Source organism: Ochotona curzoniae, unplaced genomic scaffold, assembly GCF_017591425.1.
Source record: "Ochotona curzoniae isolate NIBS_2020 unplaced genomic scaffold, NIBS_Ocur_1.0 contig_4064, whole genome shotgun sequence".
Lineage (NCBI taxonomy): Eukaryota > Metazoa > Chordata > Mammalia > Lagomorpha > Ochotonidae > Ochotona > Ochotona curzoniae.
This window is the reverse complement of record NW_024466107.1, coordinates 2325590-2340441: the sequence shown is the minus strand read 5'-3', so window position 1 is coordinate 2340441 and position 14852 is coordinate 2325590. Positions and strand designations below refer to the sequence as shown.

At 55.5% G+C, this 14852-nt stretch overlaps 1 protein-coding gene across 2 annotated transcripts in view; it reads left to right on the top strand.

The window, feature by feature from the left end:
- The window catches only part of CDYL (chromodomain Y like), a 100230-nt gene extending 90040 nt beyond the window's left edge, over positions 1–10190 (top strand). For both annotated transcript variants that reach the window (XM_040984036.1, XM_040984035.1), the window contains exons 5-7: positions 6414–6624; positions 7789–7932; positions 8824–10190. In XM_040984036.1, coding sequence (XP_040839970.1) covers positions 6414–6624; positions 7789–7932; positions 8824–8982 — 514 coding nt within the window. In that variant the 3' untranslated portion in view covers positions 8983–10190. The remainder of the gene's footprint in view (positions 1–6413; positions 6625–7788; positions 7933–8823) is intronic.
- Positions 10191–14852: the final 4662 nt, after the last annotated feature.

Sequence of the window (14852 nt, the reverse complement as noted above, 5' to 3'; positions counted from 1 at the left end):
GCAAGGAGCTGGGTTGGAAGTGGGGCAGCCGGGACACAGACAGGCACCACTGTGGAGTGCTGGTGTTGCGGGCGGGGGCTTTGGCCACCAAGCCGCTGGCCCCACAGTGCTTGAGCCGTGCTATGTAATGACGTGATATGTGTTTCTTAGATACACCATATAGGTCTGTTTTTCCTTCCTCTAGATAGTGGCGTTCCTGTGTGTTGCTTGGCAACTCCCGCTTTTCCGTGGATCTGTGACTTTGAGCCCCTCCCGTTCCTCCCTTGTTTTTTGCTGCTGTCTCCCGCACGAGCGGCTGCCCCTGCCTGAGCAGATCCCCTCGGCTGGCGTGCTCTCCACTGTATAGGGGATTGCAGTAGCTGACAGTTCAGAGGTCAGTTTGGTTTAGTGTGGATGAAACCAGAAAGAGTGGTGCTCCCCAACATCTCTGCCAGAAGCACATCCCTGTGACCCCCAGGAACCCATGGTCTCTGCCTTTTAGTGACAGAAGAGGGGCATTGTGGACTGCGGGCTGGCAGCACCACAGGGAAGTGGGCTGAGGAGTCTCCGAGCCCTCGGGTGCCTTGAGCTCTTCTGGGGTCCCCGGCCTCTTTCCAGCTGAGTCCAGTGCGCTAATGTCCTGACGTCCACGTTGGGCCTGAGTGCTTGGGTCAGCCGGGGATGGAGCAGGTCATCTCCCAGACAGCCCAGAGGAGTCCTGCAGCCCACCCGGGAGGGGCGGCAAAGGGGGCCTGGCCTAGGTCTTTTGGAACACATGTGTTCACTTTTAAAATCAAATGGTGACTACACTTGGACCTGGGATATTTGTTATTTGTGAACATTGCCAGGCTTTAGGTAGTTTTTTCGGAGAGTTGAGAATGTTAAAATAATATCTTAACCAAATGTGACCTCTAGTCTCCTAAATAATTTTAAACCAGAAGTAAGGAGCTGTTACCACCTTGTCCCTCATGGAAGACCTGTCAGTGGTCCCCGGGGCAGCCCCTTCATGGCCCTTAGCCATCCTGTCTGCCGGGGACAAGTCACAGTGCCCCACTGGTTCCCCAGGAGGCCGATAGTACCTCTGCCTCCCAGGGTGCCCATGTGCACCCGCTGGCCTTGCACCCTGTTGTAAGGACATTGGACTTGTCGTCAAGTGCCTTCTTCCACTCTCCTGAGCCTCACGTGTAAATCTTGGGGTGCCTCACACTGGGGCCGCCTGTCCCCCCCCCCTCCAGCACTGGCTCTCTGCTGCAGTGACTGAGGTTGGAGGAGTTGGGATTGGTGATACGGGAGGGGAGTGGGGGCGGAGACCGCGTGAGCTGAGCATGCAGTGACTCAGTCGGTTTCCATTGCTGCCTGCTTGCAGCCCATCCATGCCCCTGCCGCCCTCCTTCCTCGCTGCAGAAGGCAGGACTGCCGTTCTCCAGGGAACCCCGCCGGTGCCTGCTTTAAGGGAACTGGGCTTAGGTGCAAAAGCTCTGCCTGGGTGTATTTTTTATTTTGTTTTGTTGTCTTGAGTTTCTTAAACATTGGAGGCAAAGGCCCTTTGTGGGACAGATTTCCCAGGGGCGCGGTGGGGAGGAAGTAAGTGAAGCTTCCGGTTGAGAAGTGCTCCTGGCGGCTAGTTCTGTGACTGGCCCAGGGGGCAGTGGTTGCCGTGGCATCCTCCCTGTGCCGGAGGCTTAGACAGGACAGCAGGAGTCAGTGGATAGCATGAAGACTTGGAAGAGCACGTGGGAGAAACAGGAAGTAAGGAAACCGACCCACCAGCCTCTTCTCTGCCCACTGCTTCCTGTCGCAGGCGTTCAGAAAGAAGCAAGAACTCTGAGCAAGACATCAGCTGGCATCAGAGCCCAGGTCTTCAACCCCAGCTGCTTCCCTCGTAGACACATGAGTCAGTGTTCGGCCCAGAGGGCGTCTTAGTTCCTCTCTGAGTCTTCACAAAACAGCTCTGGCAAAGGCCTTCTCATCTCTGCCATACCCAACAGAGGAAGCAAAATGTAATGCCTTGTGGACATTCTGTGTTAAGTTTTGGTTTGTTGTTTGTTTGTGTGTTAAGATTTATTTATTCTTAATGGAAGGTCAGATTTAGAGAGAAGGAGAGACAGAGAGGAAGATCTTCCGTCTGATGGTTCACTCCCCAAGCAGCCACCACGGCTGGAGCTGAGCTAGTCAAAAGAAAACCAGGAGGTTCTTCTGGGTCTCTCACATGGGTCCCAAGTCTTTGGGCTGTCCTCCTCTGCTTTCCCAGGCCACAAGCAGGGAGCTGGATGGGGAGTGGGGCTGCCGGAGTAGAAATGGCGCCCATATGGGATCCCAGCATGTGCAGGTGAGGACTCTAACCACTAGGCTACTGTGCTGGGCCCAGATTTTTTCATCTTTCTCAGTGAGCGTGCTGTTAGACTGCAGGAGGCAGCTGCCATCCGTCCCCGCGCATGCTGTTGGGTTGGAGGCGCGGCAGCTGTCCACAGCTACATTGGAGTGCCCAGACCCGAGGACTTGCTGAAGTGTAGGCTGTGTTACCCAAAGCAGCAACATGTTCTTAAAACCTGTGAGAAACCAGGATCTTCTAGTATTACCTAGAAGGACTCAGTAAGGAGCTCTTCCTCCTGGTAGCAGCTTCCAGAATCAAAAGACAGAGTACGTAAGGCGTGTCTGCCGTGGAACGCCTCGGCGGTGGTAGGAGGAAAAGCAGACTCTTCCAGTCCTGTGGCCTTTGAAGGAGATGTTTGAGATCTGGGGCTGGTTCTCAGTAGACACACTTGTCATCCGTGAGGACTCGGGGAAGCGTTTATCCTCATGTCCCGGCCTGGGACGCCCCGTAATGCCGCCAGGGCCTTCAGCTCGCCGCATGGCTCACGCTCAGCTTAGTGTGAGGGTCTTAACGCCTCATCTGTCGCCTGCCGGGCCGCGGCTTCTGTTGCCCTCCTGTCCGGTGAAGCGGTTCTGTGTCCGGACCCTCCAGCCTCGGGTCTGGCCGTCAGCCCAGTCCTGGAACCCGTGACCTACAGAATCCCGCCATTCCCGAAACGGCCTTGCTGGTGTTCTTTCCATGTCCACGTCGTGCAGCGTTTTTCTCTCTGGGGAGAGCACTCTCTCCGTGTCAGAATACATTCCGCGTGGTTACCGCTTATTTGGAAATCCAAACTTTTGTTGGGGAGAGTGCGTCCTCGGTCTCTCAGGGTCTGGGTCTAATGGATGCAGAAGCAGCACCCTGTAGGTAACTGGTGCAAGTGGAAAAGCTGGAATGACTGCCCCAGTAACAGCCATTCTGTAATCTCCGTTGGGTTTCATTTAACATTTTTTAATTTTTATTATTGTGAAGGTTTGTTTTTGATTGGATTGGCAGTACAAAGAGAAGGACAGAGAAACAGAGCTTTTTCATCTGCTGGTTTTCTCCCCAAATAGCTGCAATGGCCAGAGCCGAGCTGATCTGAAGCCAGGAGTCAGGAGTTTCTTCAAGGTCTCCCACATGGGTGCCAGGTCCAAAGGCTTTGGGGCCAACCTCCTCCGCCTTCCCAGGCCACAGGCAAGGAGTTGGATGGAAAGTGGAACAGCTGGGACACAAAGCAGCACCCACATGGGATGCCAGTGCTTCAAGATAGAAGATTAGCCTGTAAGGCCACGACACTAGCCCTTCTCTATTGGGATTTCAGAGTAGCCCAAACAGGGACATGGCAGGGAGACTGACATGGAACCAAGGGGCCATGCTGGAGAAGGTTTCTGTCCTAACGTAACTTCCAGTTTTATGGGATGCTGACCCCCATTAAGAAAACTGATGGGGATGGGCCTGGTACAGTAGCCTAGCTGCTCAAGTCCTTGCCTTGGATGCACCAGGATCCCATATGGGCACAGGTTCTAATCCCTGTGACCCCGCTTCCCAACCAGCTCCCTGCTTGTTGCCTGGGAAAGCAGTGGAGGACGGCCCAAAGCCTTGGGACCCAGCACCTGTGTGAGAGACCTGGAAGAAGCTCCTGGCTTTGGATTGGTGCAGCTCCAGCCGTTGTAGTCGCTTGGGGAGTGAATCATCGGACAGAAGATCTTCCTCTCTGTTACTTCTCCTCTCTGTGTATCTTATTTTATGATAAAACGAAATAAATCTTTAAAGAAAAAAAAACCTGGTGGGCAGAGGCACCGCAAGTCCGGCACATGCAGGCTTTCCCTGACTGCAGACTTGAGGACCTACTGTGTGTTTTGTTTCCAATAGATCGTCTGAGCTCATGTCTGTCCTGGTGTTTGCTAGCAGCACATGACCTAGCCTTAGGAGAACTCTGGGGAACCACCTAGGGGTGGTAACAGATCTCGTCCAAGCAAAGGTGTTGGACATTCAGGCACAGCCGAGACCAGGGAGAGAGAACAGCCTCCCGCTGGCTCGGTACAGCCAGGTCCATGTGAGAGCAGGATCGCCATTAACGTGCACAGTGCCCCTCGTGGAGGGCAGAGCTCCCCTGGGAGGGCAGGTCACAGTGACTCCTGGCATTCGTGGACAGATTAGCCCTCCTCCTGCTGGTAACTGGGCACCTGCCAGCGGAGCTGGCGAAGCCTCCTGAATCCTTACGCTCCTTCCGTCCTCAGACAAGGCCATGAGCAGGTTGTGTCCCTCAGAGAAGGGGTCTTCCATGTGATGACCACTTCTTGGCACTGTGGGCATGGACCACTTAGGCCCTTCGTGGAGGTGGTACCCCTCACCCGGCGTCCTGGCTTCCCATGACCTCGAGTGCTCACTGCTGAGTCTTTCTGCCCAGCCGGAATCCTGCGCGATCGTGCTAAGACCAGGGTGCTGTTTACAGCAGTGGCTGTTCAGGAATCTCCTGCATGGACTGCTTCCAAAGTCAAAGCATCCTCTTTCTTTATTGGAAAGGCAGACTTATAGAAAGAACAGTCTTCCATCTCGTTTACTCCCCAAGTGGCCACAATGGCCAGAGCTGAGCAGATCCCAAGCCAGGAGCCTCTTCCAGGTTTCTCATGTGGGTAGTGTTCAGGAAGAGTGGGCCACAGAAGCAAAGGATGGAGCTGTGATGGGGTTACAGAGCACCCCGTCTTGGTGGCGTGACCCCTCCCAGGTGCGCCCTCTGAAAGGCGTGGCTTCACCAGCTTGAGGCCTTCTCTCATCTGGACTGCCCTTTCCCTTCAACCAGACACGGTTCCTGGTTTCCAGGTGTCAGCACTGGGGCATGAGCAGGTGGAAGTGCAGCTCCCCTGGGTCTCCCCACGCAGGCCCTGGCTGGCATGAGGCTTCTCTGGTCCCGGGGACAGTGTAGGGTTAGCCTTCAAAGAGCATCAGCAGCGTGAGCCTGGGAAATCTTCGCAGCCGGGCCTTTGCCCCACATCTTGGACCGGCCCCGGAGCTGAAGCCGCTTCGTGCCCCGGCCTGAAGAGCCTGCTAGGAAGGCCAGCTGGGCTCCGTGCGGTCGTCAGTGCCTGAGGTTTCTTCAGCAACTCACTCTTTCCAGTGCCTTCATTCTTGCTCAGTGTGAGGCTGCCGCAGACCTTGGGGGAGGGGGAGGTGTGCAGCCAGAGCCACTTGCATCTGCTCCCCGCCACCTGTTCACCTGTACACCTGCCCGGGCCAGCGTGTGGGTGCAAGGAAGCACTCAAGCTCTTCCACTGAAGAACCGCGGCGAGCGTCTAGCTGAACTGGCTGGGTGTTTATTCTCGCTGCTGTATCCACTCTCAACCAGAAACAACCTCAGAGCGCAAAGTTTGTTTCCGGTATTGGAAAGAAGATGCCTACCCCCAGGATGGCTGGACACCCCTTGCCCCCCAGCCTGGTCCTCCATCGGCGCCAGCATAGCACAGCCCTGGTTACTGTGCCCGCTGCGTGGAGTGGGACATACTTGGCGCACAGGTGCATGCCATGCTCTGCGTGCCCCTTGACCCCGTGGCTCGAGCTGAGCCCAGCAGCCCAGTCCGTCTGCTTTAGTTCATGCCGATTCCAAATACCCGAGGTGCTGTCTGCAGCCCTGGCCCTGGGCACCCCAGGCGTGTGCTCAGCATGCTGTGGAGAGGGCATCCCTTGGCACTGCGTGGCGGTGCACCCTACTGCGTGTTAGGCTCTCCCTGCCTCCCAGGGAACAAAGAAGGCAGGATACGAGGGTGAGAGAGCCCCAGTCACCTACAGATGCAAAGCCCCATCCAACTGGGGTTCCCTTAACAGCGCCCAGCCCTGTCCAGTGTGCAGTAAAAAATCCACAGTCCCCAGAGTGTGAGAGAAGGCCTGCGCAAAGGCCAAAGCTCATCTCCACAACACGGCTCAGCGGGTGACTGTTCCCATCATAGATGACAGATGCCCGGTTGCGGTAGTGCAGAATACTGCAACATGGGTTACATATAATAACGTGACTAAAAATCACAGCTTTCCTCCCCCTGCTCAGGTGCTCCCAGTGCGCAGTGACCCCCGTTGATTGTTACTTTCTTTGTGTTTTTCCTTTCAGGAACTTTGTGAACACATTCATTCAGTTCAAGAAGCCTATCATTGTAGCAGTGAACGGCCCGGCCATCGGGCTGGGCGCCTCCATCCTGCCCCTCTGTGACGTGGTATGGGCCAACGAGAAGGCCTGGTTCCAGACCCCCTACACCACCTTCGGGCAGAGCCCCGACGGCTGCTCCACCGTCATGTTCCCCAAGATCATGGGAGGCGCCTCCGTGAGTACCTGTGCCCACAGCAGGGTCCTTCTGGAAGCCTGCACCCCCAGGACACCCCCACTCAAAGTGATGAGTGCCAGCACCCACTCTTAGCACAGATGCAGACCGGAGCCCAGATAGCAAGGGTTCCCCCAGAGCTCGTCTTCTTGTAAAAGCTGCCCTTTTGAGGAGAGGGCGAGGGGAGCAGAGCCCTGCAGGCTGAGGGGCTGGCTGGTTTGTTTGAAAGGGGGCGTTACAGGAGAGACCCCTGTTTGACTTTCCTGGGGGCCACAGCAGCCGGGCGTTCTGAATGTCTGAAGTGAATCAGGGCGCTGACCTGTTTACCACATGTGCTGCCTCCAGGAGATGCAGTGCGGCCCTGGAGAGAGGCGGTGTGCCTGTTCAGTGACCCTAGGAGCAGCTGCCCTGGTGGGCACAGTTCCCTGACGGTTCCCATTGGCTCCTGCAGCAGAGCCTGCGTGGTGCTCCCTGGGAGTGACTGCTCCGGGCATCTGTCCTCACCGCTGCCGTGTCAGCTGCAGGGCCGTGGCGTCAGTGTAGACACTCGGTGCCGGTCTGGGAGGTGTGAGACACACTAGACACTCGACACGGCTCAGACACCTGGGGCCCTTGGCCTGGACGCTGCCTGGAGAGGGAGCAGAGGACCTGCAGTTACAGTGTCCGCAGGCTCTAAGCTGCGGACTGACCAGGGCCCTGGAGGAGGCGTCCTGGCCCGGGCCCTGGAGGAGGTGTCCTGCCCTCCCAGGAACCCACAGCAAAGGCTGGAGACAGCAGCCTCGGAAGCCCACCTTCCCTGGCCCTGCCTGCCCTGCTTCATTTCCCCCGGCGTGGGTTTGCATCTGGAGGAAGTTCCTGTGTGGAAAAGGCTGGCGTCAGGAGAGGGACGCAGGCCACGGGAGAGGTGGACAGCACGTCATGGCAGTGACAGAGAGGCCTGTTATAATTGGGATGTGTTAGGACATGAGGAAGCCTCTTAGCACTGATTTTTTTCTTAAACAGAAAACATGCCCAGTGTGCAGTGTTATTTCCCTCCTGCGGTTTGTCCCCCAGGGGCTGTGCCAGAGTCCATCTGGGTGCGGCCATGCTGTGCCGGGTTTGGGTTTTCGGGGTGGGTCTCCCCACCCACCCCGTTTTTCACGTCACTGCCACTCTGCTCCCTTCCAGGCGAATGAGATGCTGCTCAGTGGGCGGAAGCTGACCGCGCAGGAGGCGTGTGGCAAAGGCCTGGTCTCACAGGTGTTTTGGCCGGGGACCTTCACCCAGGAAGTCATGGTTCGGATTAAGGAGCTTGCCTCGTGCAATCCAGTTGTACGTCCTGTCTTCTCTTACGGGTAGCACTGATGTTACTGCGTTCGGGCATTCCCTCCAGGCAGCTCACATGGGACAGGGTTGCCCAAGTCCTGTGGGTTTGCACTTGGCAGGGCCGACTGTGTCTGATACGAACAGAGGCTGTGGTCAGTGCCATGGCTTCAGGTCTGCTCTCTGGGCTGTCGCTTGGCACGCCAGTCTAGACCGGAGTCCTTGCCAAGGCCCCAGAGAAACCCACGGCCATCAGCAGTGTAGCCGCACGTGGTGCGACGGCAGGAGAGTGAGGATTCTGTTGAACATGCCAGGCCATGCTGTTTTCCAGCATAGTCCCTGCTAACCAGCTGTAGGAGAAAATATTGCAGTGGATTGACTCAGTGTCCAAACTAGCCCAACCACTAATTGATTTGAAAGAGTTGGAGGGAGGGAGAGACAAAAGACCTTCCATCCACTGGTTCATCTTCACGTGGCCTCAGTAGCTTGAGCTGGGCTAGTCCAAAGCCAGGAGCCAGGAGCTTCCTGCAGGTCTCCCACATGGGTGCAGGGGCCCCAGGACTTGAGCCATCTGCTGCTCCCCCAGGCACATTAGCAGGGAGCTTCATGGGAAGTGGAGCAGCTGGGACTCAACACGCCTGCATGACAGGCAGGTACCGCCCCTTTGCTGAGCGTTGTCTACTTACGGTCGGTTGAACATTGCACAGGTCTGAGCCTGTGGATGCAGAGCCAGTGCGCCTTGTTCTAGGTCTGTGATGTGTTGAAACAACAGGCTGGCGGCCAGGCCACACACACACATGCCCCCTCTTGCTGGTATGTGCGTGTCTGCCAGGCCAGTACTCGCTCTCACACACACACACACACAGTCCACTCTTGCTGACACGTGCCTCTGCTCAGCAGGTGCTGGAGGAGTCCAAGGCACTGGTGCGCTGTAACATGAAGGTGGAGCTGGAGCAGGCCAACGAGCGCGAGTGCGAGGTGCTGCGCAGGATCTGGGGCTCGGCCCAGGGCATGGACTCCATGTTGAAGTACCTGCAGAGGAAGATCGATGAGTTCTGACGGGCGCCCCGGCCTCCTGTCCCGGCGCCTGCTCTGGAAACAGGCTGCAAGACGTCCAAGCTATTTATTATCGAGGAGTTTTTAAAGTACTGTAACTTGAAAATAAATAACTACAAAGTCCTCTGTCCGCCGTCACTCTTTGTAACTCACCTATGCGCTGGAAGAGCCCGCGTGCCGGCCGCCCCTTGGGGAGCTTGGGCTGCTTCTCCGTGGCTGGTATTGTATGTAAAAAAGCGAAAATGTCTGTTTTATTTGGGGTGACAGAAGAATGTTCTCCTTGTAGGACACAGCCTTGAAGGGGAGTGATCACCCGCGCCCGCCCCGGGGTGAGCGCACAGCAGCCTGCGGTCCAGGGCGCAGAGCCCTCCCGGTGTGGGCCCCTGTGCCAGCCGGGCACTTCCCGCCCGGAGAGCAGAGGGGGCTGCTGTCTGCCAGGCAGGAAGCTGTGTTAGCCAACAACTGGTCCGCCCCCAAGTATGCCAGAGTTCCGAGTTAGCCTTCTTGGGGTTTTTAAATAGTTTTTCTGACCCCCTTCTTGAAATAAATAACTACGTAAGTGCTTCTTGTTGCTGGGTTGAGAAATACTACTTTATATACCGTTCCTGGGATTTCTATTTGCAGCTATGGTTGATGTATTACACCAAAAAAAAAGTATTTTTATGTTTATAAAGTGTAATTTTTAGGTTCACTTAGAATATATTTTATTTAATAAGTTAAAATTCTTTGGCACACTATTAAATGCAAGAACTCCTTTCGAAACAAAAAGCAACTACCTTCCGGGCAGCAGTTCCTGTAATGGTCTCTGCCCTTCTTGTGTGCGATTCCACACCGTGCAGCGTGGCGCCCACGAGCGCCTTGCCCACGCGTGTCCCCACCAGGGGTGGAGGGCCAGGTGCCCGGCGCCAGGCGCCCCAGGGCACAGCCTGCAGTCCTTATTGAATGTATGAAGAATGAAATCAAATCAGAAACCTTATTTTTGTACAGTTTTGCGGTTTATACTTAGAACTGACCACCTCCCAGCCACGCGGAGAGCTGTACAGTGTGTAAATCTCCCTGCCTTGGACTGGTCCAGTATTTTTGCATCTGTGGGACCTACTTTTTCGTTGAGTAATTTGGACTATATATAAACTGTACAATCTGTAAAGTTTTTATAGAATGAATATTCAGCTGTGAAAAAACTGGTTAAATAAAACTAATATTTCTTAACACATTTGCAGTGGGCCTCTGATCATTCCGTCGCTGGTGGCGGGGGAAGAGACAGAGTGTGTGTGTGTGTGTGTGTGTGTGTGTGTGTGTGAAAGCACGCACTGGTGCATCTTGTGTTACACACCTGTGTGACACCTGCCTCGGCAATGGTGTGAACGTGGTTTAGTGGGACCATCTTCCATGAGCAGTCCAACACCACGCGGACGTGTGTGAGCCCCTGTAGTGTGCCAGGCGCGGGAGGTGGAAGGAGTTTACACCTTGCACGTAAATGCATTTGGCCTTCAAAGACACCATCTTGCATGGGGCATGGGAGACAGATAAACCCAGGTGCCAGGAGGGGTGCTCTCACCGGTGGGGTTGGGGGGGCAGGGACACTCCAGCCTTCGCTTTATTAAGATTTACTAATTTTTATTGAAAAGCAGATCAGATTTACAGATAGAAGGAGAAAGATCTTCATTGTGTTGGTTTATTTCCCAAGTGGTCACGGCAGCCGGAGCTGAGCTGATCTAAAAGCCAGGAGCCAGGAGCATCTCCAGGTCTCCTATGTGGGAGCAGGGTCGTAAGGTGTTGAGCCATTCTCTACTGCTTTCCCAAGTCACAGTCAGGGAGCTGGCTGGGAAGTGGAGCAGCTGGGACACAAATCGGCACCCATAATGGATCCCAGTGTGTGCAAGGTGAGGATTTAACCACTGAGACATGATGCCAGAGAGACTGTCTGTCAACGGTCCCTTTGTGCCTGGGGTGTCCCTCCAATGTGGAGAAGCCCTCAGTCCTGGTGCCTTGGAAGTCTTGGGGGGGGGGAATCAAATGGAGAAGGGGTGGGGGACAGCAGCAAGGCTCCAGAAAAATTGTGAATGGAGGCAACCACTGCAAAATGGAAGGGCTTTGCAAACCGCAGCTCATTCAGCACCGTCGGCTGCCTGGGGTTTGGCAGGAACACAAGAAAGGCTGCCAACGGTGGCCTGAGAGACGGAGAGCAGAAAGCAACTAGACAGTGCCATGCCAGGGCTGGCCCCCGCCCTCCTGGAGACCCCCGCCTTCCTGGAGACCCCCGCCCTCCTGGAGACCCCTGCCCTCCTAGAGACCCCCGCCCTCCTGGAGACACCCTGCCCTCCTGGAGACCCCCGCCCTCCTGGAGACCCCCTGCCCTCCTGGAGACCCCTGCCCTCCTGGAGACCCCTGCTCCCAGCCCATGCCCACACAGCCCCTGCCCTTCCAGGCTGGGCCTGAGCACGCTCTGGCCCCAGAGCCAGCACTTTGAGCAGGCTCTGTTCAGCTCTATTTGTACACTGTCCTGGCCACAGTAACCGGATCCCGTGTCCCTGAGCCCCTGAAGGCTTTGGGCTCTGGCAGCCCGGGTTGGGCAGGGTGTGGCTTGGGCTCCCTGCCCAGGAACGTCTGCCATGCCTCTCAGGTGGGCAGACAGACGGCTGCAGGTGCCAGGTCTTTGACAGAACAGATTTGGATAGGGATTGAATACCAAGGTTCATGCTTTCCCCGCTGGCGACACCATTCCGGGCAGACCTGCCCAAGTGTTTTTATGTAAGTTGTGGGCTCCTGGTCAGACCCCAGAGCAGGGAGCAGGTCACCTCAACTAACCCTCGGGGACAAAGGTGCACGTGTTAAAAACTATTAACTGAGGGTACAGCAGGTAAAGTCCCCCCTGCAATGCCAGCAGCCCCTAAGGACGCTGGCTTGGGCCCCGGCTGCTCCCTTCCAGATCCTGCTCCCTGCTGATGGCCTGAGAAAGCGGTGGCAGAATGGCCCCTGCACTCCTGTGGAGACCTGGAGCCCAGCCCTAGCACTTGCAGGCCATGTGGGGAGTGACTCAACACAAGAAAATCTCTCTCTCGCCCCAGGATCCCATATGCGCATATGGAACCAGTTTAAGCACAGATGGAAAATTACTGTAACACTGAAAACCATAAAATAAGATGCAAAAAATTGAGGAAGATGCTAGCAGAAGAAACACCATCTCTTGTCTGTGGAATGGAGGAACCAATATTGTGAAAATGTTCATGCTACCCAAAATGATTTGCAAATTTAACACAACTGCTATCAAACTGCTAAAGATTTTTTCTCCCACAGAAATAGATGAAATAACTCTAAATTTTGCATGGGATCACAAAAGACTCTCGATAATCCAATCAATGTTGCACCGAGAACAAAGCTGATTTCAAACTCTACTGTAAAACTATAATGATCAAAACAGCATGGTACTGGCATGAAAAGACCCGTTAAGTCAATGGGACAGGAATGAACTCATGCAGTTATGAGCCATTCACTTTCAGTAAAAATGCTAAAAACACGCAACGAAAGGTGGACTGCCTCTTCAGTAAAAGCTCCTGGAAAAATCGGGGTATCAACATACAACAGGAAGAATCAGAGCCCATCTCCCACCTTACCAAAGACACCAACTCAGAATGACTTAGAGACTGAAGCGTAAGGACTGACACTCTAAAATTGCCAGAAAGAACCAGGAAAAGGCTCCGGGACGTTGACTTGAGTGGATAGGATTTGAAAAGAGCAAGCAACAAAAGCAAAAAGGAGTTATCAGCTAAGAGGGACGGTTTCACATGAAAAAGGTTTGGCGGGCCCGGCATGGTGGCCTAGTGGATGAAGTCCTCACCTTGACAATGCCAGGATCCCATATGGGCATCGGTTCTAATCCCGGCAGCCCTGCTTCCCATCCAGTTCCCTGCTTGTGGCCTGGGAAAGCAGTTGAGGACGGCCCAAAGCTTTGGGACCCTGTACCCGCACAGGAGACCCAGAAGAGGCTCCTGGCATTGGCTCAGCTCCAGCCATTGCGCTCACTTGGGGAGTGAATCATCAGATGGAAGATCTTCCTCTCTCTCTCTCTCCTCCTCTCTGTGTATCTGACTTTGCCATAAAAATAAAATGAATCTTTTTTAAAAAAGAGTTGGGGTGGTAACTAGCTGAACCAGGTGTGAACATGGAACCCGCCAACACTCATAGGTACTGGGGCCGAGACTAGGCTGGGCAGGACCAAGCTGCAGCACCTGCATGTGCATCCTAAAACAGGGTGTGGGGTGGGCCGGTCTGCAACATCCTCCAGCTCATACAAAGGTCAAGATGGACGGGCAGCCTGTGCTGGGCAAAGGCCTAGCTGGAGCATGTGAGATTTGGGCCTAGGAGTGGGCTGAGTGGGGAAACGGGGAGACTCCCCTACTGTGCCATAGCTTCCACTGGTGAGCATATGTTCCAGACCTAGGGATCAGGCAAGCTGGACAAGTTAGCCCTATCCGTTGGCAAGTGTGTGGGTTGTTTTTGGAAGTGGGCAGATTGGGCAGGGCCGAGCAGATCCTAGCCCACTGGCAAATGCAGAAACCAGGCTGGAATGCAGGTCATGCCAGGCTAGGGTATCGCATCTACTGGCTAACATGAGCCAGGATGGGAGCAGACTGAGCAAGTCCAGCTTGCAGCACCTGCCTCCGAGAGTTGGGACTGGGGGCTGGCTAGGTCAGGCCAGGCTACAGCATCCAAAGGTGAAGGCTAAGACAGATGGGGGCTATGCCAGCCCAGATCAGAGCAACCACTGGCACACATGAAATCTGTGGAGGGGAGCAGGCCTGGCTGGGGAGCAAAGGGGATGCCCTGGCCGGGTTGTGATTCCATTGTAGAGCATGAGGGCCAGGGTCGGGGCTGAGGTCTGGTCTGGACAAGGCTGTAGGATCCCTCGGCATGTGGGTGGGCTTTGTCTGGGATGCGTCAGACTGGGCTAGACTCCAGCACCCACTGGTATTCGTGAGAATCAGGGTAGGTATAGGACAAGCTGGGCCAGGTCTCTGCCCCCACTGAGCCATGGGTGAGTGTTGTCTGGGTATGGATCAGGCTTGGCCCGGAATAGGTGAGGGCCAGTCAGGAAAGGCCACTGTTCCTGCTAGGGCAGGAGGTGGACTAAGTAGGGCTGGCCCATGGACCCACCGGTGTGCGTGAGATCTGGCATTGGGAGAGAACCTGATGGAGGAGCCTGGGCATCTCCTCTGTCGGGACATGCTCCCTGCAGGTGAGTGCAAGAACCAACACAGGGAGCAGCCCAGACCAGGCCAGGAAACTGTGCCCACTGGCATACATTTGGTGCAGGTCGGGGGCAGGCCAGACTGGGTCAGTCCATATTACCAACTGTCAATTCTGAGTGCCAGGATGGAGTGTGGGTTCGGCGGGATCAGGGCACAATACCAGCCAGTCCACATGAGGGCCGGGACTGGGGGGCTGGCAGGGCTGGGCTAGACTGTAGCCCTTACCAGCGTGAATTAGAATTGGGGGTGGGCCTGGCCTGGCCTGGCCAGGCTACAGCACCCACTGGCAAATGCCGGGGATAGGGGGCTGTGCCAGACTGGGCCAGAGCACCCAACCAGCACATGTGAAACACGGGGGTGGGGGCCATCCTCCCCTCTGTGCCAGGCCAGGAGCAGGGAGCTGGACCAGAGAGCGGCCTGCCCCTGAGTCGGAGCTCCAATGGGATGCCGGTGTGGCAGGTGGCAACTTGCCCTGCTACACCATCACACTGGCTTCAACTCTCTCCCTCTCTTCTCTAATAAGCAGAAGATCTACACTCTAAATTAGCAGTGGAAAGGATGGTACAGCCAGCACATCAGCCAGTACGACGGCCATTGCTGACGTGGCCCAGGAGGCTGCACAGC